Source organism: Cyrtonyx montezumae, unplaced genomic scaffold (genome assembly GCF_038088225.1).
Source record: "Cyrtonyx montezumae isolate F1298 unplaced genomic scaffold, pur_monq_1.0 scaffold_1, whole genome shotgun sequence".
NCBI lineage: Eukaryota > Metazoa > Chordata > Aves > Galliformes > Odontophoridae > Cyrtonyx > Cyrtonyx montezumae.
In genome coordinates, this window is record NW_027071825.1 from 25,335,461 (window position 1) to 25,347,898 (window position 12,438).

Consider the following 12,438-nt stretch of genomic DNA (forward strand, 5'->3'; position numbering starts at 1 on the left):
GCCCATGATCGCAGTGCTGTGAGCTGGGAAGGAGGCAGTGACAACGTTTCCTTACCAGTAATAACATCAACCAGGATCAAACCAAGGAGTGTAAGCATCAGTCCTGTTGGAGAAACAATTCATACAAACCCGTTTAGGTATATAAACCCAAAGTGGTACCCTTAATAACTGCAGCAGGGACTAGGCTTCACTGTTACTGTCTATTCAGCCACAGTATCCAAATGAGCACGATGATTTTTCACAGAACCTCCTTCTTCTGCACACACACTGTAACCTAGAACCAAAATATGAGCTCGTTTTCATATTCCCTGATTTAATTCCCTGAAACAGTTTGTGGGTTCAACAGGAGGCTTCTCCTTAGGCTCCTCCGTAAGAGCACAGTGCTAGCTGTGCTTCAGACTTCATGGATTGCTCCTGAACAAAGAGTGCTCATAAATTTTCTGTAAAGGCTTCTGCAATATTGATTTCTTCTTTCTTTAGCACCATGGCTATACTGGCTAGAACTGATGGCTATCAGATTTAGGAGGCTCGTACGGTTATAACCACGGCTCATCTGTTTATCTCAGCATCTTTTTGACTTGTGTTATCGTGTCACACGCAGTCGTATGTACAGGAAGAACACACGCAGCATCTTGATAAGACACCCATGCAGCAGAACTGAACAAGCAAATCCTCCTGAAAAAATAACACAGGAGTGCACAAACACCCAGGGATGCACTGCAGTGAGCTGACAGGTGGCAGGTGAGAAAAATGCTCTGCTGTAGAAGGTAACTGAAGGTAGCTGCAGAAGACCTCTCCCTCATCCTGCAATTCCTGTGGCTGTTTAGAGGCAGTTCAGGCTGACCTTGCAGGATTACTAAGTCACACATCAATGACTCCTTCCTCCGAAATGCTTTATCGCTCTAATGGGGCACAAGCACTCAGAGGAGGCAGTTATCATTATGTTCATTTGACAGCCAAGGAAATGGAAGCAGAGATGTAAAGCGATTTCCTGTACATGCTGAAGAGAGACAGAGGATGATCCAGACAGAAAAACCCCATTACCTGATCTCCAATTTCCAATCAGGCCAGAGCATCGTGCCGAGCAGAGCACCTTTTCCCAGCTTCCCTCTCCTTTTCCACCTGGCACTTCATAATGAGCCCAAAAATACCCAGTCCCATCAAACTACCGATGTAGGCAGCGTTCAGTTACCTCTGCACTCCTAATTTCAAAACGATGCTTGTTTCTGTGAAGCTTCAAGCAGAACCTCAGGAAGGAGACTGGTGGCACCAATTGCAAATGTCACATGATGTCTTCATTTGTTGCCACACCGATTTGTTCTAATTAATATTTAATATTTAAAAACAACTAAATCAGGCTCAGAGAAGGATAGTATGACGCTGTTTATTTAGCCAAATTAAGGCTCTAAGGTAACAAAAACACAAAAGGAAACTGTCTCAGTGCTTCAACGGCCTGCCTAGTCATTGCTATGGATAACTGTACCATCCGTTCTTAAAAGGGAGGTTGCCAAAAGCCAAGAAGAAAAACTTTGCAATACCTGTATCCTGGGCTGCATTAAGAAAGGGGTGGTGAGCAGGGAGAGGGAGGGGATTGTCCCCCTCTGCTCAGCTCTTGTGAGGCCCCATCTGCAGTACTGTGACCAGGCCTGGGGCGCCCAGCACAAGAAAGATGCAGAGCTCTTGGAACGGGCCCAGACGAGGGCCACTAAGATGATCAGAGGGCTGGAGCATCTCTCCTGTGAGGAAGGGTTGAGGGAACTGGGCTTGTTCAGTCTGGAGAAGAGAAGGCTCTGGGGAGACCTCATCACAGCCTTCCAGTACTTGAAGAGAGCGTATAAACAGGAGTGGGAACAAATGCTTACATGGGTTGATAGTGACAGATCAAGAGGGAATGATTTTAAACTAAGACAGGGGAGATTTAGGCTAGATGTTAGGAGGAAGTTTTTCACTCAGAGGGTGGTGAGGCACTGGAACAGCTTGCCCAGAGAGGCTGTGGATACACCATCCCTGGATACATTCAAGGCAAGGCTGGATGTGGCTCTGGGCAGCCTGCTCTCATGGCTGGCAACCCTGCCCACAGCAGGGGGGTTGAAACTCGATCATCTTTGAGGTCCTTTTCAACCCAGGCCGTCCTATGATTCTATGATCTGTCACTGGAGATAAGATTTAGGAGTAGATAAGCAATTTATTTTTCTTCTGGGAGGATGCAGTAATGAGAAAGACAGAATAAATCCAACAGTAACGTGTTGGCACAAGATACCTGTCTCTTGGATTCGATTTTAAAGGGGATGAGTGGGATGTCGTCTATAGATATTATGCAAAACAACTGGAACAACTTGATCTCCAGTGAGATATTAACCACAAGCATGAAATCTCAGAGGAGAAAGGGCAAATCAGAGTTTCCCACCAAATGCTCTTCGCTCTGGGTAGTCTGAGGAACAGAAATGCTGCAGCCTCTGTATGGATAGGAAATGTAGAGATTTAAATCAGCTGCTGCCTAAAGAAAATCCAAAAGCTGGGACGGATCACATCAAACACTGCTGAACCCCTGGTTTTAGGGCAAGATGGCCAAAAAGCTCCTGCAAAGCAGCCTCTTAGCATCTGATTCTGGCATCATCCACCCTGCAGCCTGGCTTCAGGTGAGCCTGCAGTACAAAACCTGCGGTGCTTGGGCTGATTTCCCACCTTTCATCACAGTGGATAAAGCTGAATCCAGAGTACTGTCACCCTGCTCGAGCTCACGCACTGCACGCAGCACAATAAAAGCCCTGAGTGTCAGCTGCTGTTTTACTATCTGCACCAGTGAGAAGGAGATGCTCCCTGAGATTCCTGGGAGACATTCTTTGCTGGAGAGACCGCCTGCTTCCCGTGCGCCTGAGTGCTGCACAGCACCACTCTATCTTGCATTTGGAAAAAAAGAACCATGCTCATTTCATAGCAGCGAAGCAGCCTGCCCCAAAGCAGCACACCTACATACTGCTGCACTGCAGGAAGAATTTTACTCTTGCTGTACATCACCTTCTTGTCAGCTCTGTAGGTCTACAACCTCCCAAACAGAGCCTTCAGGATAACACAAATCCAATTTGAATGTCAGCTGGATTTTTATTTTGACTTAACTCTTCCGTATGGCCCCAACAACACAACATCTCAATTGCAGCTGAGACATCCATAGAAATTCAGATGAAGAGCAGAAAAGCAACTTGAAGATTTCCAGAGTACCTGCCCAACTTACTGTGATCCAAAACAGCAGTGGCTGCAGTCAGTGACTCCGCTTGGTTTCCAACACCAGATCCTTTTGTCAACCTTTAATCTCTCTAGTGCACTTTCATTCATCTAAACCTGCTGAACCTGGCAGAACACATTATTCTTCCATGGCCCCTGCATTTAAAGATCTGCTTACTCAGGCTCAGTTAACAATACAGTTAACTTAGTTAGAAGAGTAAGCTGAGACCAAGAGATATGCAGCAAGCCTCATACAGAAACACAGGCAAAGAGAACAAGAACTTTACGTTCCCTGAGCTGCAGCTCTGAATACTGGAGAGCACTTTTGCACTCAATGCAATACTTCTGTTCGAAGTACATATATGAACTGCATAGGAATCTTCATTAGGGAAAAAAAAAAAAAAAAGCAGAATATTCATCTTCAGATCCACAAAATTTTCAGCATTTCAGAATTCATTTTCACTCTGAACTATGGAGGGCTTATTATCCACTTCAACTCCACTTGTTTTAGCAAAAAACCCCAACCAACCACCATCCTCTGTGGCTTAAAAGCAGTGCCTACAAACGGCTGATTATCTCCTATTGCTGAGGCGGATGTCTAGCAGCTCACACTGGTGAGAAGTGCTTCCTCTCATAGATAGGAGCTTCAGTAAAGGAAACAGCTACATTCACTTTGTCAGCAAGCGTCCTTTTTGCATTTAAATTGGCTCTGGCCAACAAGAGTGCAGTGGTTAAGGGTAAAAATATTCAAAGCATTCTAGATGGGAAAATGTCTATACCCACCTTGCAGCGGGTGGTGGAGCACACCTCTAAAGCACGCACACAGGTAAACTCTGCTCTTCAGTAAGGAACTCACGGTATCCTCTGAACATACATTGTTTTTGTTAATATTGTTTGACATCAACCACTCCGCATCACAAAGTTCAGAAAATCGTAATGTTGTCATACCTTGGATTTGCAAGTGTCTCTAAAACACAGTTAGACTTCTGACACGCAGCAAAGTCCTTGATGCTAAAACATCTTTCATTGCTTTAATTAATAATTCAAGCCCCCAGGTTATTAAGAGCAATTGCTTCCTAGTGCATTACTCCACTAGCAGAAAATGTATACCTTTTATTTCTTACAGCTGAGCCATTACACACTTACATTCAGTGCTCTGTAATCACTTCTGCTGTATCAAATACTCTTATCTCTAGCATCTTCACAGAAGCCATGCCTTAGAATCGCAGAATCACCAAGGCAGGAAAAGACCTCCAAGATCATCCAGTCCAACCGTCCATCTATCACCAGTATTTCCCACTAAACCACGTCCCTCAGTACAACATCTAAATGTGCCCTGAACACCTCCAGGGATGGTGACACCAGCACCCCTTGGGCAGCCCATTCCAGCACCCAACTGCTCTCTCAGAGAAGTAATGTTCCGTAATGTCCAACCTGAATCTTCCCTGCAACAACCTGAGGCTGTTCCACCTTGTCCTACCACTAGTTTCATAGTTAGTAGTTACAAGTCCTTCTTGGCCACCCGGGCACACTGCTGGCTCATATTCAGCCAAGCATCAACCAATACTCCCAGGTCTCAACAGCCTTTCCCTCATCCACTCCATCACAGAAGGAGATAAGTTTGATCAACCAGGACCTACGTTTCATGAACCCACGCTGGCTAGACATGATCCTCCGGTTGTCCCACACATGCCGTGTGATCTCCCTCAGGATGATCTGCTCCATGACCTTCCCTGGCACCGAGGTCAGGCTGACAGGCCTGCAGTTCCCCAGATCCTCCTTACGACCCTTCTTGTAGATGGGAGTCACACTGACAAGACTCTAATCCTCTGAGACCTTTCCGGTTGACCAGGAGCCTGACAGATGATGGAAAGCAGTCTGGCAATCACCTCTGCCAGCTCCCTCACCACCATCAGTTGGACAGACACCATAGTAGGTCTCTACCTGTTCCCACTTGAATTGGTTTATTCTGCTCTCCATCCAAGACTTCCAGGTCAGGGGGTAGAGTACCCCAAGAATAACTAGTCTGACCTTTAAAGACAGACATTAGGAAGGCACTGAGAATCTCAGCCTTTTCCTTATCCCCAGTTGTCATGGCCCCCACCACATCCAGTATAGGGTAGAGATTCTCCTTAGCTCTCCTCTTACTGTTAATACATTTGTAAAGAAGTTTTTGTTCTCTTTTATCCCAGAGGCCAAGTTGAGTTCAAGCTGAGCTTTCAGCTTTCTAATTTTCTCCTTGCAACCTTCCTCACTGCCCTCTTTGTTGCCCAACTCCGCAAATGCTACTGCTCAAAGCCTTAAAATAAAAACCAAACTGTTCAAAGCAGCACAATAAATGATAAATGCTTTGAAAAACAAGAGAGACGACATCCAGCTTCCAAGGTAGCAGAAAGACTCACTGAAGCAGGGTATAGCATTTTACTCTAATCACTGAAGCTTGCTCTGCCACGTTGTTGTTCATCTGCCAAGGATTCCTCAGTGCCTTTAATGAAGCTTCAGGCTTTGCCATATTTGCACCTTTCAGCCTCTGTGGGACCTGCGAGGCACCTCACCACGGAGCAGGCGGGTGCCTAGAGGAGGGGCAGCCCAGCAGAGTTTAGAAGCCTTAGTCAGCCAGTAGTGTGCTTAAGTAGCTGCTGGAGAGCACCTCTGGGAAAGGGAACGTGCAGCAGCACTGCTCGCTGGCCCCCAGCAGATCCAGCCAGGCATGCTGACTTGCAGATCAGCATGCGAATGTGCTTAATATTCTTTTGAGACTTGCACTCATCCTTTACACCTATCTGAGTCTCTGTTAGGTTAATCCATTACCAGCAAACTCAAGATGTGCTACTCCATCATCCAGCAGAGCACAGCCCAAGAGCATACCATGCTCTGACAAAAGCAAGAGGGGCACTGGCAGGAGGGATTGGAGAGGACATGGCCATACAGCCAACTTCAGCTGGAAAGCCAATCCCATCTGAGCAGCACAGACCAATTTTCTTGCTGAGCTCTCTGTCCCAGGCCTCTCATCCAGTGTTGCTTCTCATCTCCTTTTGCCATGGATAAAAAAAACACCCTCAATTTTGGGATGGCAAAACCCAGTGCTGCCTGAGCTGCGGTGTTCAACCTGAATACAGACAACCTACGCGTGCTTGCTCTTTCCAACACACTCTGTGACATGCAGGGTGAAGGACAAACACCATCATATCTTACTTTGCCATTACTTTGGTGACTCAACAGTGACATTGTACATACACTGAGCTTTGTCTTGTCGTACCTCACGCACTGCTCTGGATTCTTTGTAGCACAAAAGACAAGCTTGCAGGTTTGAAACAACAGCAACCAGCATAACCAGCACTCAGTGCTCTATTTATTTTTGTAAGTTCATATAGCTAGATAGATGGAAGCAGTAAAGAAGATATGCACACACTGAACATACATGAAAGAGCAAACAACAGGACACCAAGTACTGGAATATACCTCCTGAACCATGGCACTGACGTCATTAACGTCAAATTCTTCTGAGAACTGGGTTCAAAGAGTGAGAACAGTCACAGACAACAAAGAGAATACTTTTAACTAAAACATCCACCGGCAGGAATTTTACATTCATTTTCTAGTAATTAAGTAATTAGGCTTTTATTAATACATTGCCTTTTCATCTAGCTTTAGCACCTCTTGCAAAGTGGATGAGCCTACAGATCACAGAGTCATTAACTGTAAACAAATAACTGTGTACTTCCCATTTCTTTGGATTGCACACAGGTTTTGGCTTTATATATGGCTTTAACCAAGGTGAGATGTATTAATGGCCATCTATAAAACAGGAGAGTGGGGTAAGCAAGCTGCAGGGACCTCCTGACATCACTGAGTCCAACCCCCTGCCAAAGCAGCTCCCTAGCCCAGGTTGCACAGGTCAGTTAAACTAAAGATCTGGTGAATCAGTAATACGTGGAATCAGATTTCTTCTCATAACACATTTAAACGTGACGACAGGAGGATGTAAAGGGAAAGTAACACAGATTATTAAAACAGGAACAAAAAAACTGATACTAAAAGTTAAAAAGCTTCAAAGTTCAGCCTAAAGAATGGTAATAATTAATTTTAATGCAATTAATATTTACAGCTCTCTGATGAAGAAGAGTCAGAAGTGTCCAGAAAACAGCTTTGCTGTGTTGAAAACAAGGCAGTGCGGAAGTGTTAACAGAACTGGCCGTTGATGTTCATTGAACACAGAAGAGATCCACCTGGACTTGAAGAAATTTCTGCATTACTAATGTTTAAGAACCACACACCAAACCCCTAGACCTCTTTGCTGGTAAGATGAAAGCCAGAAAGCCCCACATGCCATCTCTGATCAGCTGCTAGCTGGCCTGGGAACACAGCCATCTCCACACCAATGAGCTATTGTGTACTGCAGCTCCCATTTTACTCTTCATCTCCAGGGCTGATGATTGGGTTGACTGATAGAAGTGACTTCACGTCTATACTGGACTTTTCCAGCTCTGGATTCTCTACCACATGAGAGATTTAAAATATGACAACAATCATAAATACATAAAAAGCAGAAGAGTATACATTAGCCACAAAGTGTGAATTACAAAGCTCAAGAATTGGGTCAAATAAACACCGACAAAGGGAACTGTTACTCAGTGGTATTTTTCATTTCTGGTTAGTGGCATTTGAAAGGGTTTCTTCTGGGACTCGTAAAACATTCAGCACTGTTAAATGTTACATCAGTGACCTGGAAGTGGAAAACAAAACCCCTCTGCTGATGACAAGCGGGTAGGAAGAGAGTAAGGAACAAGGAGCAGAAAACTGCATGGATGGATGTGAACTGCTGTGAGACACCCCACTGCCATGCAGCACACCACGGGGCCAGGCCTGGACCAAACAGTGAGGACAGCAAGTCTGCACAAGGACAGGAAAACATAACGTGATGAAGGAAGAAGTTTTTAACCCTAGATCATCACTAGGACCAATACTGGAATATGATAGCTGAACTTGCAATACACATTTGGGAAAAATAAGAAGGATGCAGAGCAAAGCAACTGAACTGCTGTGTGCGTGCACTGTGTGAATGCCTTACAGCAGGGGCTGTGCGAGCTCAAGCTCCTCAGCTTGTACAAGGGAGCACAGAAAGCGGAGCTGCTCACAGCACGTCAGTACCTGCATAGGGATAAAATACATCATAGCACAGAATGGTGTGTTCTGCCAAAAAAAAATGCATGCTGAGAACCAAGATGAGAAGCTGAAACCTGAATAGGTCAAAATGAGAAGTTAGAAGCGCATTTCCAACAGTCAGAGATTAACAGATTTCCATGGAAAATGACACCTTTCACACCTCCTGTCAAACTCAAGTAAGAGCTGTTTGCTTTTCCTCTCAATTTTCCTCACCCATAGGATGACACTGCCAGATACACACTGCACCACAGAGCATTCAACAGGAAGAGGAAAACCATGAGCCCCATGTGCATCGGCACAGCAGCAGGGCAGTGCTGGATGCCCAGCAGTAGCTGACTCCAGGCCCTGCCCCGTGCCAGCCCCAGGGCTCTCATTCAGTGTGGCTGCCCGAATGTGCTGTGCATGGAAAGTCTGGGACAGCAGAAAGCAAATGGGATGCAACACTAAAGCACAGGAACTCTGGCCCAAAGGCAGACCCCACGTGGCACAGGACCCGTGGATGCCTCACGCTGTCACTGTGGAAGCTGTGCTTTTCCCAAAGAGACTGAAAATTTCAGAGTTGAAAATATGGGAAACCCGAGAAAAGAAGGCATTCTATTTTAATGTGCTTATTTCCAACATCTAAGGGTGTTAACCAAGTCTTAATGGCAAATAAATTCTTGCCAAATTAACATTCATTAGTCACACCGACAAATCTGAAGTAAGAGTTACTACGCAAAGTACAGTGACAAGACTGCCTCTTCAATTAGCTTCAAATGAGCACGTTCTGATGAGTTTAAGGGGAGTTTTATCTTCTTAGATAGCACGGTAGGGCTGACTACACCCAGGGCAAGCTCCCATGCTGGCAGCTTCTCCTGACCTCCAGACCCCACAGGAGACACAAGTCCAGCCTCAGAAGAACGGGGATTGGAAGAGCTCTGCAGTGGGCAGGCCATGCAGTCCAGCCTCCTGCTTGGCAGCGTTTGCCAGCTGTAAGAATCACCCTCTCCTCATGTGTAGGCCTGAAAAATGTCTAATGGCATTCAGCATCGAACCCAGCCCACCACCAACCTCCAGTCTGAGCCAGCCATCAGTGAGCCCTCCAACCACGACGGCTGCACCCTGCTGTCCTGCCAGCCCACCCAGTTTCCCACCCGCTTTGCAGTGAACCCATCTGCTCTGAACCTCCTCTGTTTGGCTCCAGAGCTTCTGTGGGAAACGGCGACCAAGAAATCATTATGGCAGCATGTGCTGGCATGTAACCACGAAGGATTTCTGTGAAATGCCCAATAATCCTCCTGAACAGAGGAGCAAGGCAGGCAGGCAAATGAAAATACAATGCAGCTTTCCAGAAGAACGTCCTTCAGCTCGGGATTAAGAGGATTATACCACTTAGCATAGCATTTTTATAAGTCTTTGCATCCAGGTTTCCTGCAGATAAGTTGAGAATTTAAATTCCCTGGAGTAAAGCTGCTCAGCTCTCCCAGCAGCCAACTTGTGCACTTCTTCGCATCTCAGTGCAACACGGTTTCGGACCAACACAAAGATACAGGGACCCAAAAGGAAGGCACCCTGGTCCTGTGCTCACTGATGCTACTCATGTGATGCTTTCCACTTGCCATAGCCAGCTTTCCCTCTGCAAAACACGTGCAACATCTATCAGATCCCGATGGTGACAAATGTCAGCTCACTTCGTACAGGTGCAAGCACTCGCGTGAGATGCAAACCAACAGAGAAGCAAAACTGCACAGCAAAATAACCACGTGCCATGGTCACACTGCAATATGACTAATTGTATGAAAATATACGTTGGAAGTTGATAGTCATGCAGCAAATACTCCTGTTAAACTGACTGGTGTTTACGTGCATCAAAGCAACGCTAAAAGCACTGCTGCGTTTAAATGGAAGTGTGAAATCTCCAGCGGAAAAAAGTCTGCCCAGGACTGATAGGAGCAGAGCAGCTAACTCTGATTTTCCACAGGCAAACTTGTTAGCCTACATAGCACTGGACATCTGAGCAGGGCTGGCCCCACACGTGAGCAACCCCATGGCAGTCCCACTTCCCGCAGCACAAAGGCTGCAGGCAGTGAGGCTGGCGGCTGCAATCTGGGCTGGTTTCCATTTCGGTAATTAACCCTTTGCAGCTCTGTGTCATTACCACAGGCTTTCTTACCTGTGCAAGAGGACTCTGTGTGCCGAGGCCTCGAGCAGAGAAAGGCATAATAATAAAAGGGACCACACAAGACTCTGCTTTAGATCACAGAATCATATTAAGGCTGGAAAAGACCCCACCGTGCTCACTGACCACACATGCCACATCTCCACAGCTCTGCTACGCAGTGGCTCCCCCACCTCCCTGGGCAGCCCATTCCAATGCTTCATCATTCTTTGAGAGAGTAAATTTTTCCTCAATTCCAACCTGAACCTCCACTGGCACAACTTAAAGCCATTACCTTACGCAGGGTATGCAGGAGATGGATTCCTGCCCTGAGATTCCCCAAGCACACACAGGCAGACAAATCCAAGCAGGAAATGCGTGCAGGGGGATGTGACACATGGCAAAAAAGCAAAGACTTCTTCTGAGGAATCTCCTTTGTCACAGCTTCATGAACCACTGCAGGACACCTCTAGGATTTACTTAATGCATGGATACAAACACGTACACAGACCAAACTCAGAGAACACAGATGCTTAACTGGATTCCTAAACAATTTGTCTGAACTGTATTCATACTGAAATTTTAGCTGTATCTGCTTTAAGGTAAGCTGAACTTCCCAATTTCAAATGCTCCATTTGACTCATTCTAGCTGGACTGGCCCACACGTGGGCACAGCTGTAGAACTGAGACCAAAATGAACGCTGGCATCGCATTTTGGAGTCAGAAATCCATCAGTGCAGCTTTTGGAGAAGGGCTGGGATCTCTGTGAGGGCAGAAGGTGACCACACTACGTGGAACTTACACAGACGTGCTACTTAGGAAAAATAAGTGGTAGTTTGACTAAGAAGTTCTCACTGATACTTATGTTGGTTTCAGAAAAGCATGGAGAAGTGTCGAATCACCCTTGCCACGCAAAGGCCAGGTCCTCTTAGATCCAGTGGCTGATGGCAACCTCTATCACAGAGCCCAGGTCTGAGCCTTCAGCTGACTGCTCACACACAGAGTGCGTTCACATCATTTAGTACCAGCTCCACTGTAAGGACGTCACTTGTTCTCCAACTGGTTATTTCAATTATTTAAATGTTATTTTCCTACTAAAATGCTATTTTTCCTACTAAGCAGGTCATCCTCTTCTAAATTTAGCAAACTAGAAAGACATGATTTTAATCATCTTCTCTCCACTGAAATAAACAGGCACACAAAGGCGAACTGCTGGAAAGGTAATAAGAAAAATAAACAGCTTTCAGCAGGAGGACTGAACCGCTGCAAGGAGCATAACCTTAAGCACTATTGGCAGAGGAGCAAGAGGAGCACCTACCACAGATCTGGGCTTGCTGACTGCCACCAGATTGGCCAAGAAGTCTTCATCGTACAGCTGGCTACAAACATGCGCGTCGTAAGCCACCATTATGGACACCTCTTCCATCATCGTGCCAGCAGCCGCCGCTAGCAGTGGGAGCGGGACGGCAGCGTGAGCACGAGCCTTGGCCCGGCTCTTTGCCAGTTGTTCACACCCACCTGAAGAGCTAATGAGGAAGGAGTGTCAGGAGAAAACCTGACCTGGCAGACCAGCTCTTGCGTGGATCTCCCTCTCGAGGGCGCCTCTTATTATTGCAGGGAGAACACCTGCTCGCATTCCCAACAGCCCGCTTGCTAAAGAGGCTCCTGATGGCTGAAAAAATCCCAGCAAGTACTCGAAATTCCAGCACTGGGCTGAAAAAAGCAGCAGCCAAACCAGAGTAGAGTTAGGCAAGAACTGACCCCCCAGAGCTTGGCAGTAGGACTGCAATCACTTCTGTCCTTCTCAAACTTTGTACCAGTCGCTTTTCCCAGTTTGTCTCCACTGGAAGCTGATAACCCTGATTGGGGCTTGCTTCCCAGGGCGTTGTTTCTCTTCCAGATTCACAGAGAAC

The 12,438-nt window shown here is 46.3% G+C and overlaps 1 protein-coding gene across 5 annotated transcripts in view; it reads right to left on the reverse strand.

Annotated features, from left to right (window-relative positions):
* Positions 1-12,438, reverse strand: part of RABGAP1L (RAB GTPase activating protein 1 like) — a 181,601-nt gene that overhangs the window by 14,495 nt on the left and 154,668 nt on the right. The window contains exon 1 of one of the 5 annotated variants that reach the window (XM_065745349.1): positions 11,844-12,260. The exons of the other annotated variants lie outside the window; for them this stretch is intronic. Within the exon in view, the coding sequence (XP_065601421.1) occupies positions 11,844-11,954 (111 nt within the window). The 5' untranslated portion in view covers positions 11,955-12,260. Of the gene's footprint in view, positions 1-11,843; positions 12,261-12,438 lie in introns of those variants that run through there. 5 annotated transcript variants of the gene reach the window in all.